At 42.8% G+C, this 16,059-nt stretch overlaps 1 protein-coding gene across 20 annotated transcripts in view; it reads left to right on the top strand.

Annotated features, from left to right (window-relative positions):
* The window catches only part of rap1gapa (RAP1 GTPase activating protein a), an 809,199-nt gene that overhangs the window by 729,146 nt on the left and 63,994 nt on the right, over positions 1 to 16,059 (top strand). For 18 of the 20 annotated variants that reach the window (XM_072477772.1, XM_072477763.1, XM_072477771.1 and 15 more), the window contains 2 exons: positions 2,299 to 2,445; positions 14,727 to 14,858. In XM_072477772.1, the coding sequence (XP_072333873.1) occupies positions 2,299 to 2,445; positions 14,727 to 14,858 (279 nt within the window). The remainder of the gene's footprint in view (positions 1 to 2,298; positions 2,446 to 14,726; positions 14,859 to 16,059) is intronic. The other 2 variants (XM_072477773.1, XM_072477758.1) reach the window with 1 other exon arrangement.

Here is a 16,059-nt window from a genome sequence, read left to right as displayed (position 1 = left end):
GGAGAAAATTATTTTTTGAGGGTCATTCGTCTTTTAATTCTATTCCACAAAGATCAGTGGAGGCAGCGTCATTGAACACATTCAAGGCTGACTTAAACAGATTTTTGATGTGTAAGCCAGTTAACGATTATGGAGACAGGCAGGAAGCTAAGGCCACAATCAGATCGCTGATAATCTATTGAATGGTCGAGCAGGCCAAATGGACTAATCCTCCTATCTCTTGAGACATTAGGGGATTATTAGTGTTAGAGTGGGAGTTCTTAGCAATTCATGTGTGTGGTGGAGATTCAACCTGTAGGAACCTCTACAGCTCACCCTCTGGGAAGCATAGACTTATACGCAGCAAATTCTGGATTTCTACATTATTCCGCACATTCCCAGACTCGTTAAGGTGCTGTTAGTTTCAGTCCAGTAATAAGGCTGAACAATGACAATCCCTGTCATTAGTACTGGAAAATCTGGGCCGTTGTTTCTGAAGTATCAGCTAGGTTGGTTTCAACAAGTTAATTCCACAAGTTTACTATTAGTTCCTATGTGTTTGCTTCTGTGTCATGGCCCAATCAAAATATAAGACTGAAAGTGTTTGATATGAAGAATAGTAATTAGTGCAATGAGAGTGGATTAGAAAACAACATTATTTATGGTAGTAGATTACCAATGTTTCTGACGTGCTTTTAGAATAAAGATTGGTCATTTTTTATTTATTCTTGATTTTAAATTATCTGCATTCAATGGAGTTGAGGTTTACTCGTTTTGCGAGTACAAGTAGCAGGACAACATGACAAGAGGCCGATGACTTTATATCAGATCAGACTGCAGTTGCCATGAATCTGAGCTGGTAACTAGCAAGGACTACTGTTGTATCGGCTTTGATGTGGAGATCTAGGATACTTCAAGCCAAACATCAATGTCAACATTTATAATTAATCATCAACTCAAATGTGACTCAGATTGTGCTGTTGGGTAGTTGTAATGTGATGGCTGAGGTATCCAGGCTGTCCCAAGGGTCAGTGTGGTATGTCTGAAATCTGTACGTATGCAAGCATACTCTTAACAGGTGATGCAACGCTGATTTAGCAGAACATGCACAGGGACATTGTGGGATTATCCTAACTATCAGAACTGCAAGGGTTAATGAAGTGTCAAGAGTAGGCACTAGAGGGAGCTACAGTTACAACTATATAAGGCAGTGATGCTAGGCTTTGTGGGAGAATGTGTGCAGGAGTTAGCCAGAGAGAGGCAGAAGTACAGATAGTGGGTGGGATTCTCTCAGCCCGAGGCCTGGCCGGAGAATCGCCGCGACCGGCGTGAATCGCACCACGCCGCCCCAAGACCGGGAAGCGATTCTTCGCAGAGCGGAGAATTGGTGCCATTGGCGCCAGCCGGGGGCTGCTCTATGGGGCCCTCCCCGGCGATTCTCCGCCCGGGGTGGGCCGAGCAGCCATACCGAAAAACCCGAGCCCCGCCGGCGCATTTCTAACCTGCTCCTAGCCGGCGGGACCTCGACGTGGAAGGGTCCGGGGGCGGCCTGTGGGGGAGGGGAGGGAGGCTCCAACCCCTGGGGGGCCTTCACTGTGGCCTGGCCCGTGATCGGGGCCCATCGAACGGCGGGCTGGCCTCTCGGGCTGGGGGCCTCCTTGCTTCCGCGCCATCCCCTTTAGCCCTACGCCATGTTGCGTCGGGGCCGGCACGGAGAAGGGAGCCACCGCGCATGCATGCGTTGCCGCCGGTGCCACTGCGCATGCGCGGACCCTGCGGCGCCCAGTTGACGCCGGGATCAGCAGCTGGAGCGGCGTGGGTGGCTCCAGGGCCGTGCTGACCCCCTGTAGGGATCAGAATTGCTGATCCTGAGGCCACGTTGATGCCGTCGGGAAACACTTAGCCTCAGGATCAGAGAATCCCGCCCAGTGAAAGTGAGTGCAGATCATAGTTTAAACCAGTAGTGAGATTAGCTGTAGATGGGTGTAGTTTAGATGTTATTAATCAACTGTGTATTCTTTAGGCGTACGTGTTGAATCCAAGTTAGTAGTGTTAATAAATTTATAGCTTTGTTTAAGTTCAAACTATTTTGTGGTCTTTGTGAACACTACGCCAACCGTCCTGAATTAAGCAACACAAAGAACATCACAAACATCTCTGAGCTTTCTGGAGAAAGCTTGACCAGTGAGCATAGCTTGGCGAGCACATTGTATTATAAGATCGTTAGAGTCACTGGTACATAGCTTTGACAGAGTGAAATTTGCCTATTTACTCTTATATTTATTTCCTGATGTATTTTTTCCTGTACTTGTAACGAAGGAGAGGACGAGATCAGCCTTACTGGAGACTCTCTATGAAGAGCTCCACGTAAATAGTCAGGCTATGATGGGCCTGGGAAACGAGGATGAAAAGATTGAGAATGGAGGGAGTGGAGGAGGAGGAGGAGGTTTCTTTGAATCCTTTAAGGTAACATCACCTTTTATCTAATGCATTTCATTAAGTGAACATTCAATTCCTTTTGTTGGTTTAAGCAGTTTATTCATAGCATTTAATTTAATTTAAAACTACCTTGATTATTCTTCGCTAAACTAACAAAATAATGCATCTGTGGGGCTGATATGTCTTATTTGGATTGAGAAAGTGGATTACAAATATTATTATGTGAATTAATGCAGTCATGGAAAAGCTATCTGAAAATCCCGTGAACGTTTCTTCAACATAATGAAGAAGTGTGGAAATTAAAGCTGATGTTTTGTCTGTTCCTAAAGCATCACTTTATTGTAGTGAAGCCTGTGGCACTATTAGATATATTGGACATGTGTAAGATTGGATCTTATTTAGTATCCATTGCAATGGAGAATCACTGTAAATATGTCACTGTTACATGTTTTACAAATATTGAGTTATCACAGAAAATGGTAATTATATAGATAATCTTTTATCAAAGATTGTCAACTTGTAGTGTTGCAAGTAAACGCTGTGCCTCCTTCACACATTCTGGGTTTTAACCCTCCAAATATTAGCAGGTTCAGGAAAATATTTGCATTCCTCAACTTTCTACTTTTTGTAGGTTTTTAACATACGACTGGGGGGAAAAGAAATCACATAATACAGAAATAATATACTCGATGGGTGGCTTAGATTAAACCTTTGCCCATACTCTCCATCTCATTGCAACATTGTTCATTACTGCAAAATATATCCATGCCTCTGGGAAGGATGGTACTGACCATCCTATGATGATGTCGCTGTCAACACGTCTGCCCAACTGAATATAAACCAAAGTCAAAGCTTAAATGGACTTCTTAAATTCTTTGTTAAGATCCAAATTGTTGCCCAATGGATGATTCATGTTTGCGTCCACTGTTTAAACTGAACAAAGTGAAGCCATTATTCAATGTTTTTGTTTCTTTTGTCTGATCTGTACATGTACTGGTACACATTGCTGATCTGTACATGTACTGGTACACATTGCTGATCTGTACATGTACTGGTACACATTGCTGATCTGTACATGTATTGGTACACATTGCTGATCTGTACATGTACTGGTACACATTGCTGATCTGTACATGTACTGGTACACATTGCTGATCTGTACATGTACTGGTACACATTGTTGATCTGTACATGTACTGGTACACATTGTTGATCTGTACATGTACTGGTACACATTGCTGATCTGTACATGTACTGGTACACATTGCTGATCTGTACATGTACTGGTACACATTGCTGATCTGTACATGTACTGGTACACATTGTTGATCTGTACATGTACTGGTACACATTGCTGATCTGTACATGTACTGGTACACATTGCTGATCTGTACATGTACTGGTACACATTGTTGATCTGTACATGTACTGGTACACATTGCTGATCTGTACATGTACTGGTACACATTGCTGATCTGTACATGTACTGGTACACATTGCTGATCTGTACATGTACTGGTACACATTGCTGATCTGTACATGTACTGGTACACATTGCTGATCTGTACATGTACTGGTACACATTGCTGATCTGTACATGTACTGGTACACATTGCTGATCTGTACATGTACTGGTACACATTGCTGATCTGTACATGTACTGGTACACATTGCTGATCTGTACATGTACTGGTACACATTGCTGATCTGTACATGTACTGGTACACATTGCTGATCTGTACATGTACTGGTACACATTGCTGATCTGTACATGTACTGGTACACTTTGTTGATCTGTACATGTACTGGTACACATTGCTGATCTGTACATGTACTGGTACACATTGCTGATCTGTACATGTACTGGTACACATTGTTGATCTGTACATGTACTGGTACACATTGCTGATCTGTACATGTACTGGTACACATTGTTGATCTGTACATGTACTGGTACACATTGCTGATCTGTACATGTACTGGTACACATTGCTGATCTGTACATGTACTGGTACACATTGTTGATCTGTACATGTACTGGTACACATTGCTGATCTGTACATGTACTGGTACACATTGCTGATCTGTACATGTACTGGTACACATTGTTGATCTGTACATGTACTGGTACACATTGCTGATCTGTACATGTACTGGTACACATTGCTGATCTGTATATGTACTGGTACACATTGCTGATCTGTACATGTACTGGTACACATTGTTGATCCGTACATGTACTGGTACACATTGCTGATCTGTACATGTACTGGTACACATTGCTGATCTGTACATGTACTGGTACACATTGCTGATCTGTACATGTACTGGTACACATTGCTGATCTGTACATGTACTGGTACACATTGCTGATCCGTACATGTACTGGTACACATTGCTGATCTGTACATGTACTGGTACACATTGTTGATCCGTACATGTACTGGTACACATTGCTGATCTGTACATGTACTGGTACACATTGCTGATCCGTACATGTACTGGTACACATTGCTGATCTGTACATGTACTGGTACATATTGCTGATCTGTACATGTACTGGTACACATTGCTGATCTGTACACATACTGGTACACATTGCTGATCTGTACATGTACTGGTACACATTGCTGATCTGTACATGTACTGGTACACATTGCTGATCTGTACATGTACTGGTACACATTGCTGATCTGTACATGTACTGGTACACATTGCTGATCTGTACATGTACTGGTACACATTGCTGATCTGTACATGTGCTGGTACACATTGCTGATCTCTACTTGTCTGAAATTTTAATTTGGTTTAAATAAGGTAACCAGTTACCCAAGCATTAGGCTGGGGGTGAAGAGGAGCTACTGCAACGAGAGAAGTGAAAATAATAGCAATTATGTCCGAGAATGATAGCAGAATTATAAATGTAACCAATCATCATAACATTTCTTTCTCAAATATTCTCTTTTGTCATCCGCCATTTGTTAATTCATTCATGGAATGTGGGAATCACTGGAAAGGTGAGAATTTATCACCTATCTCAAATTGTCCTGGAGTCATTCCACTAGCAATTGGTGTTTTGCTCGTTCTCCAGTTCAAAAATGTAAAGCACCTTAATATTTAAGTGAGTTTTCACTGTTCATCCCCCCTCCCTCCTGTACACGCTAACTCATCCTGGAGTACATTGCCATAAAACTTTAGGCTATCTCAATCACTTTCCAATTCTTCACATGCGACCCCAGACCTTGTGAGATGTGAAAATAGCTGCTGATTCACTATGACCCATTTTACACAATCATGAACATTCCAGACCTCTCCCAGTGTCTGACAGAGTGAGAGATGCAGGGGCTGAAGATCCAGCATTTTTTCATGTTTTTGCATTTCTCTTCAAGAAATGACACATTTACATTCTCAGACGTCAAAACAGAAAATACTGGACAATCGCCACAGGTCTGACAGCCTCTGTGGAAAGAGAAGGGAGCTAACGTTTTGAGTCTGGATGACTCTTTGTCACAGCTGGAAAGAGCCGGAAATGGGATCAGATTTATACTGTGTGGGTGGTGCGGGGGGGGGGGGGGTGCGTGCAGCGGTGGGACTGGATAGGGGGGTCAGCGATAGGTGGAGATTGATCCCATTTCTGACCCCATTTCCAATTCTCTCCAGCTTTCAGACTCGAAACATTAGCTCCCTTTTCTTTATTACGAGGTACTTGTTATGAGACAATGGGGCAGTTGATATGTCAGCACACACACTTGGGCAATGCGCTATTAAAACTCAAATTTTTAACTTTTTGCACTCCATCATAACATTAGGTAGAGCATGGGTCAGACACGGAATTGCTGCCTCACAATCCAAGAGCCGTCTGCTCTCACTCATTTGGAGTAAGAACAACTTCAATCTTAATGCAAAGGTGGCCTGTTTTCACATACTGCACCTCCGATTAACAAGCAGGGCTGCATATTTTATACATTGGTTTGTGATCCACATCATTCTTTTTGACTAATTCAACACACTGCAAACATATTTACCAAATGTTAATAGCATCACTTTAACTATCACCCTCTTTAAAAAAATAAAATCCTCTTTTTCCAATTCCCACAATAAATCCCTTATGGTCTCCTTCAGATGGCCAATTTGGTAACAATTAGTGCTTGTTTAAAGAGCTGTTTTGTGTCATGGTTTGGACACCGTACAAACTGGATTGAGACCAAACCCATTTCATGCACCTTTAACCCTGATATTTAGAACCAGGACTTTGTCAGTAATTTTATAGTTTGTATTACAATCGGTCCCAGCTGACTGTTCTGTGCTGCAGTGAGGCACAAGCTGATGACACCGTGTTGGATTGCTATTTATGTAGTTTCAGCTTTGGACCCGAGCCACTCTGAACCACATGCATGGCGTTAAACATTCAATAACATTTTTAAATGTTTATGGTAATGCAAAGCTAAGACCTGATTCTTTAGTTATTAATATTAGAAATAGAACGATGGTTCCATACCAGTTATTATTGAAAATAAATGAAGCAAAATAAAGTAACGTATCCACATCCTAATCTGACCACCATCTGGCCTGACCATGGTGACTGTGTTTTTATACAAATCTATTTTTCCACAACTGCTTGAGGTGATGTGTAGAGTATTCCTCTCAATCCAAATGGGATACTTTCGCAATCAATAAAATTATTATCAAGATATAAAACATAGAACATTACAGCGCAGTACAGGCCCTTCGGCCTTCGATGTTGCGCTGACCTGTGAAACCACTCTAAAGCCCATTTACACTATTCCCTTATCGTCCATATGTCTATCTAATGTCTATCCAACACTAAGGACACTTGAATGCCCTTAGTGTTGGCGAGTCCACTACTGTTGCAGGCAGGGCATTCCACACCCTTACTACTCTCTGAGTAAAGAACCTACCTCTGACATCTGTCTTATATTTATCTCCCCTCAATTTAAAGCTATGTCCCCTCGTGCTAGACATCACCATCCGAGGAAAAAGGCTCTCACTGTCCACCCTATCTAATCCTCTGATCATCTTGTATGCCTCAATTAAGTCACCTCTTAACCTTCTTCTCTCTAACGAAAACAGCCTCAAGTCCCTCAGCCTTCCCTCATAAGATCTTCCCTCCATACCAGGCAACATTCTGGTAAATCTCCTCTGCACCCTTTCCAATGCTTCCACATCCTTCCTATAATGCGGCGACCAGAATTCCACGCAATAGTCCAAATGCGGCCGCACCAGAGTTTTGTACAGCTGCAACATGACCTCATGGCTCCGAAACTCAATCCCTCTACCAATAAAAGCTAACACACCGTACGCTTTCTTAACAACCCTCTCAACCTGGGTGGCAACTTTTCGGGATTTATGTACATGGACACTGAGATCTCTCTGCTCATCCACTCTGCCAAGAATCTTACCGTTAGCCCAGTACTCTGTCTTTCCTGTTATTCCTTCCAAAATGAATCACCTCACACTTTTCTGCATTAAACTCCATTTGCCACATCTCAGCCCAGCGCTGCAGCTTATCTACGTCCCTCTGTAACTTGTAACATCCGTCCGCACTGTCCACAACTCCACCGACTTTAGTGTCATCTGCAAATTTACTCACCCATCCTTCTACGCCCTCCTCCAGGTCATTTATAAAAGTGACAAACAGCATTGGCCCCAAAACAGATCCTTGTGGTACACTACCCGTAACTGGACTCCAGTCTGAACATTTCCCATCAACCACCACCCTTTGTCTTCTTCCAGCTAGCCAATTTCTGATCCAAACTGATAAGTCACCCTGAATCCCATGCCTCCGTATTTTCTGCAGTAGCCTACCGTGGGAACCTTATCAAACACTTTACTGAAATCCATATACACCATATCAACTGCTTTACCCTTATCCACCTGTTTGGTCACCTTCTCAAAGAACTCAATAAGGTTTGTGAGGCACGACCTACCCTTCACAAAACCGTGTTGACTATCTCTAATCAAATTATTCCTTTCCAGATGATTATACATCCTATCTCTTATAAACCTTTTCAAGATTTTGCCCACAACAGAAGTAAGGCTCACTGATCTATAGTTACCGGGGTTGCCTCTACTCCCCTTCTTGAACAAGGGGACAACATTTGCTATCCTCCAGTCTTCTGACACTATTCCTGTAGACAAAGATGACTTAAAGATCAAAGCCAAAGGCTCAGCAATCTCTTCCTAGCTTCCCAGAGAATCCAAAGATAAATCCCATCCGGCCCAGGGGACTTATCTATTTTCACACTTTCCAGAATTGCTAACACCTCCTCCTTATGAACCTCAAGCCCTTCTAGTCTAGTAGCCTGAATCTCCATATTCTCCTCGACAACGTTGTCTTTTTCCTGTGTAAATACTGATGAAAAATATTCATTTAGCACCTCTCCTATCTCCTCGGACTCCAAGCACAACTTCCCACTAATGCCCTTGACTGGCCCTACTCTTACCCTAGTCATTCTTTTATTCCTGACATATCTAAAGAAAGCTTTCGGGTTATCCTTGATCCTACCTGCCAAAGTCTTCTCATGTCCCCTCCTGACTCTTCTTAGCTCTCTCTTTAGGTCCTTCCTAGCTAACTTGTAACTCTTGAGCGCCCCAACTGAACCTACATGTCTCATCTTTACATAAGCCTCCTTCACCCTTAGCACAGGGCTAAATCGCTGGCTTTGAAAGCAGACCAAGGCAGGCCAGCAGCACAGTTCAATTCCCGTAACAGCCTCCCCGAACAGGCGCCGGACTGTGGTGACTAGGGGCTTTTCACAGTAACTTCATTTGAAGCCTACTTGTGACAATAAGCGATTTTCATTTTTCATTTCATTCTTCCTCTTGACAAGTGTTTCGACTGCTTTAATAAACCACGGTTCCCTTGCTCGACCACTTCCTCCCTACCTGACAGGTACATACTTATCAAGGACACACAGTAGCTGTTCCTTGAACCAGCTCCATATTTTCATTGTGCTCAATCCCTGCAGTTTTCCTCTCCATCCGGTGCATCCTAAGTCGTGCCTCATCGCATCATAATTGCCTTTCCCCCAGATATAACTCTTGCCCTGCGGTATATACCTATCCCTTTCCATCACTAAAGTAAACGTAATCGAATTGTGGTCACTATCACCAAAGTGCTCACCTACCTCCAAATCTAAAACCTGTCCTGGTTCATTACCCAGTACCAAATCCAATATGGCCTCGCCTCTCGTTGGCCTATCTACATACTGTGTCAGGAAACCCTCCTGCACACATTGGACAAAAACGGACCCATCTAAAGTACTCGAACTATAGCGTTTCCAGTCAATATTTGGAAAGTTAAAGTCCCCCATAACAACTACCCTGTTGCTTTCGCTCCTATCCAGAATCATCTTTGCAATCCTTTCCTCTACATCGCTGGAACTTTTCGGAGGCCTATAGAAAACCCCTAACAGGGTGACCTCTCCTTTCCTGTTTCTAACCTCAACCCATACTACCTCAGTAGACGAGTCCTCATCAAACGTCCTTTCTGCCACCGTAATACTGTCCTTGACTAACAATGCCACCCCTTCCCCTCTTTTACCACCTTCCCTGAGCTTACTGAAATATCTAAACCACGGCACCTGCAACAACCCTTCCTGTCCCTGCTCTATCCATGTCTCCGAAATGGCCACAACATCGAAGTCCCAGGTACCAACCCATGCCGCAAGTTCACCCACCTTATTCCGGATGCTCCTGGCATTAAAGAAGACACACTTTAAACCACCTTCCTGCCTGCCGGTACACTCCTGCAACTTTGAAACCTTACTCATGACCTCACTACTCTCAACCTGCTGTATACTGGAACTACAATTCCGGTTCCCAAGCCCCTGCTGAACTAGTTTAAACCCTCCTGAAGAGTATTAGCAAATTTCCCCCACCCCAGGATATTGTTACCCCTCTGTTCCAGGTGTAGACCATCCCGTTTGTAGAGGTCCCACCGAACCCAGAATGAGCCCCAATTATCCAGAAATCTGAAACCCCCCCTCCTGCACCATCCCAGTAGCCACGTGTTCAACTCCTCTCTCTCCCTATTCCTCATCTCGCTATCACGTGGCACGGGTAACAACCCAGAGATAATAACTCTGTTTGTCCTAGATCTAAGTTTCCACCCTAGCACCCTGAATTTCTGCCTTGCATCCCTATCCCTTTTCCTACCTATGTTGTTAGTACCTATGTGGACCATGACTTGGGGCTGCTCCCCCTCCCCCTTAAGGATCCCGAAAACACGATCTGAGACATCACGCACCCTGGCACCTGGGAGGCAACACACCAACCGTGAGTCTCTCTCGTTCCCACAGAATCTCCTATCTATCCCCCTAACTATGGAGTCTCCAATGACTGATGCTCTACTCCTCTCCCCCCTTCCCTTCTGAGCAACATGGACAAACTTTGTGCCAGAGACCTGTACCCCATGGCTTACCCCTGGTAAGCCCCCCCGCCCCCAACAGTATCCAAAGCGGTATACTTGTTACTAAGGGGAACGACCACAGGGGATCCCTGTACTGACTGCTTCCTCCCAGCCCCTCTCACCGTCACCCATCTATCTTTATTCTTCGGAGTAACTACATCCCGATAAATAAAATTTCTGCTTTGAAGATTTTAGAGATAATATTCTGGGAAGATTTATGCCTAAATGTTTATTCAACTGCCTGAATTACCACAATTAGCCAATGTGACATTAATAGTCAATACAAAAAAATGTATTTTGCTGTAGGTTTCAAATTATGGATCTACCGAGTGAGAGCTCGGTTGTGAATTGTGAATTCTATGTGTAATGTTACAGTAAGTCGGCTCGGAATGATTGGCATTACCTGATGATGATGATTTAAGGAGATGTCCTTGTTGAGTCTCCCTAAATGTGTGTGCATCAGCCTGTGTATATGTGTGTGCCAAAGTTATTCTGGTTGATAGTCAGCATGTTTGCATCTGATCTCCTTGGTGGGCTAAGAGGATGCATGCAGTTCTGGTTAATTACTTGTCTGTACTTGTCTGACCTCCCTTTTTGCCTGGGCTCTACCTTGTGTTTCAACAGAGGCTGCATCTGTTTGATCTCCTTCACGGTCTAGTGAAAACATGTCTGTTTGATCACCCTTATGATCATGAGCATGCCTACACCTAATCCCCCTGATACTTTATCAAACTTGCATATGTGTTTACCTCCCTGGTGATTTGATGCATGTGGCTCAGTTTTACTGGTGTTTATGATGAGTTTATACATGTCCGGTCTTCCTGAGGTACAGCAGATATACATGTCCAGTCTTCTGCCCAGTCGTCTTCTTGTACAGCAGATATACATGTCCAGTCTTCTGCCCAGTCTTCCTGTTGCACAGCAGATATACATGTGCCTGACCCCAGGCTCTTCCTTATGTTTCTACAGAAGCTGCATCTCTTTGATCTCCTCCATGGTCTAGTGAAAACATGTCTGTGGGTTAATAAGGTCACCTCACTCTAGGGGAATATATGTATTATATTTGAATAAACTTATTCTGTTGGTTAAGTGCTGTCCTCTAGAATTGAAATTTAAATAGCTTATCAATTCGGACAATTTGAATTCAAAGCTCCAAATCAAACCCAAAAGTTTAAGGAACTGGAAAGTATCTTTGAACACCAAAGATCAATTTATCGATTTGTCAAAGCATCTCTTGTGTTGGGATAAATCTTGCAGATCTTTAGCAGCTATCTTTAAAGATGAGAGATTTATTTTTGTGCTCAGTGAATAGCTCAAACTCTCATCAACCTCCCGTTCTGCAGGAGACCGTGCTAGCAAGTGATAAGCTTCTTATATCAATTGTGCTTGTTCTGTCTATTCCATGGAGAGTTACTTTGAGTCTAGAATGCACCAGTAGCAGAGATCAATTCCTTCCAGTATGTAAGCTACATTAGAAAAATCTGCCTGACCCTGAAACTAATTTGTTCTTACATTGAGGACCTAGAATATTTGCTGTTGAGTGTTGTATAAATTGCCGCATTTTAGTGTTTGATTTGACAGAATGTAACTTGGGTAAATCAGCTGCATACACAGTGTCAAACCCGATGTCAAAAGATTGTCCTCCTAAATGATTCCAATAAAATTACAGTCCGCAATGTTTATAGAGAACATCTTCACCTGCTATATGTCATCACAGGTCTAATGTGGCAGCGTTAATAAATTAAAAATCATTTCAATTCATCAGTGGCTGCTGGCCCATTTTAGTCAGTGAACAGTTCCAGTTGTGGCTTTGCCCGTTATCAGTTTAAAATTACATCAACCATAGTTTCAATAGGATGAAAATAACAGCTATTTTTCAAAAGAATATAATTTCTAGAATATCTCCTTTAAAGGACATGTTTTACGAAAGGCAGCTCGAGGGAGAACAGTTTGAAACCTCAGTGCTGAAATATTTTTTGCTACCTCCGATGTCTTCATGAACAAAGGCCGGGGAGAATAGGACAGAACGTGAGAAAGATGGAGATGGGACAGAACGTGAGAAAGATGGAGATAGGACAGAACCTGAGAAAGATGGAGATAGGACAGAACCTGAGAAAGATGGAGATAGGACAGAACCTGAGAAAGATGGAGATAGGACAGAACCTGAGAAAGATGGAGATAGGACAGAACCTGAGAAAGATGGAGATAGGACAGAACCTGAGAAAGATGGAGATAGGACAGAACGTGAGAAAGATGGAGATAGGACAGAACCTGAGAAAGATGGAGATAGGACAGAACGTGAGAAAGATGGAGAGGCAGTTTTCAGGGAAACCAAATATACATTTTAAATTGAAGGAATTGAAGCCTGCCTCAATAAAACTCTTCTGTTACATTCATTGCACCTTAGCAAGATACAAGTGAGTGAGTGATTAAACCCTGTAGTTTTTGCCTGAAATAAATAAAGCGTTTAAACCAGTATAACTACGAATAATGGATCGGAGGCTTCAAATAGGAAACTCAGGCTCCAACATACAATGAGATCAGCCTGATTAACCTTGATCCAGGAAGATCTCTCTGTTCCACCTACCTGAGATAGAACTGAATGTCTGGTGAAATAGGGATGCTATTTGATTTTGTTCTTTGTTAAGTGAAGTACAGGCAGATTGTGACAAGTCCAACTACCCGAAAAACAGCCATGCCCAAAAACCGGTCGTTTTTTTAATTTGCCGAGTATGAATTTTAATTATTTACGAGTAAACTAACATGTTGACCAGTTATTGGCGCACATGTCTGTCTTTTCCTACGCTCAGAGGTGACCAAGCAACTATTGAACCCTGCAACCTGTCTCAGCCCCAACTGCCCAGCCCAAAAACTGACCAGATCCAAAATCCAGCATGGACTCCGTCCCGAGGTTGTTCGTTTTGAAACTCTGGACCTGGACATTTACCTTTAACCATCAACATCAAGATTTTGAGCAAGTCAGTGAGAGATTGAATTACAGCTGCTTATCGTGCCCCATAAAACTTGGGTCAATTAAAAAGTCACTTTGCACCTTTGATTAAATGTTAACTTCTGTTTTGGCATCAATTGAAGCTGATCGATGGGATGGAATAGGATGGGGACCAATGGAACATCTGTTTTTGGTAGCTATACAATCCAATCCATGAGCGCATTTTGTCAACATAAAGTTGATGCAATATTTCAGCAGGAAAGGAATCTTATGCATCACGACGGCACAGTGATTAGCACTACTGTCTCATAGTGCCAGCGACCCGGATTCAATCCAGGCCTTGGGTCACTGTCCCGTGCCTGCGTGGGTGTCTCCCCGTGCCTGCGTGGGTTTCCTCCGGGTGCTCCGGCTTCCTTCCGTAGTCCAAAGATGCGCAGGTTAAGTGGATTGGCCATGATAAATTACCCTTAGTGCCCAAAGGTTAGGTTGGGTTACGTGAATAGGCCGAGGGAGTGAGCCTAGAGCCTAGGTAGGGTGCTCTTTCAGAGGGTATGGACAGACTCGATGGGCGAATGGATTCCTTCTGCACTGTAGGGATTCTATGAATGCTGTCCTTTATGTTAAAGCTCCCGAACCTAAACACATGAACTAACAATAAAGACTTGAGTGGGAACATTCTACATCGAGGTAGCCTGGATCATCAAAGACAAATGATCATCGTTCTTAACTGAATTTAGGTCTGATGTGACACATTCTCCAAGTAATTTCCTCACATTTGACAAATCATTCACCGTTGTTTCAAATGAAATAAAATGGAAATTAAATGAATTTCTCATTCTCCAACTACAACTGCTGCTGCCCATATTAATTTAATTCGGAGCATTCCATAAAACGTGACATATGACTGATTAAACCTTTCTTATTCAGCGGGTGATTAGAAGTCGAAGCCAGTCGATGGATGCCATGGGTCTCAGCAATAAGAAACAGAACACTGTCTCTACCAGTCACAGTGGCAGTTTCACCCACAGCACAGGAGAAACCATCAAAACCCCTGGCATTGTAAGTATCAGCCCCCTTTAGACTTGCACACAATGAAATCTAAAGGAGTATAAGTACAGAAATCAACAACATAACATCAAAAATCAGTTTGGAATGTTTAATCCTTTAAACTCATCATTACCAAGTCAAAGATAAATTGAGCAAAAAGTACATTCCAATCTCATTGTAACAGAATTCTGAAGAATCAAGAAACGTGTCTTACAATGAGGTACATGTTTCAGTGAATGTTACGCAGCCGAGTGGTAAGTCACATGGCAAAAAGTTACAAAACAAGATCCAATCGTCTTCTGAGGCAGTAACTAAGGTCACGGATGATTTTGTACGAATACATTGAAAATAAAGAGTTTGATTTGTCTCCATTACAACAGCTTAAGGATCTGTGTATGAATCTGTTGTTTTTTACAATATCAACAAGTGTTACAAGTCATTCTTAGAAAATGAATACAATCGATTAAGCTGTTTGAGCCTTTTAAACATTGTCTATAAATTATTTAGGACCTAACGTAGAAAAGCAATTTTATTTCTGGAGGGCGATGCAAGATTATTCTGAACAACATGCCTTCTTGGCTAAAAAAATCTTTTGAAAAGCTAAACTTTCTGGTATCTTGCAGAAACCATGAACACTAATGTTCTTTAATTTTTACATGGGATGGGGGCGTCGTTGTCAAGGCCAACATTATTGCCCATCCCTAATTGCCCTTGAACTTAATGGTTTGCTTGGCCATTTCAGAGGGCAGTTTAAAGTCCTACGGGTCAGGCCACATGAAGTTGGCAGATTTCCTTTCCTAAAGGACATTAGTGAATCAGATGGGTTCTTTTGACAATCGATGGGAACCATTATTGAGACTAGTTTTCAATTCCAGATTTTATGAATTGAATTTAAATCCCACTGGTGGCCGTGGTGGGATTTGAACTTGTGTCCACTGAGAATCAGAGAATCATAGAATTTACAGTCCAGAAGGAGGCCATTCGACCCATCGAGTCTGCATCGGCCCTTGGAAAGAGCACCCTACCCAAACCCACACGACCACTCTAGACCTGTAACCCAGTAACCCCACCCAAACGTTTTGGACACTAAGGGCAATTTATCATGGCCAATCCACCTAACCGGCACATCTTTGGACTGTGGGAGGAAACCGGAGCACCCGGAGGAAACCCATGCAGACACAGGGAGAACGTGCAGACTCCACACAGACAGTGA

This window comes from Scyliorhinus torazame, chromosome 16 (genome assembly GCF_047496885.1).
Source record: "Scyliorhinus torazame isolate Kashiwa2021f chromosome 16, sScyTor2.1, whole genome shotgun sequence".
In the NCBI taxonomy this organism is placed as follows: domain Eukaryota; kingdom Metazoa; phylum Chordata; class Chondrichthyes; order Carcharhiniformes; family Scyliorhinidae; genus Scyliorhinus; species Scyliorhinus torazame.
Note: the sequence above shows the minus strand (reverse complement) of the source record. Positions and strands in the feature narration are given on the sequence as shown.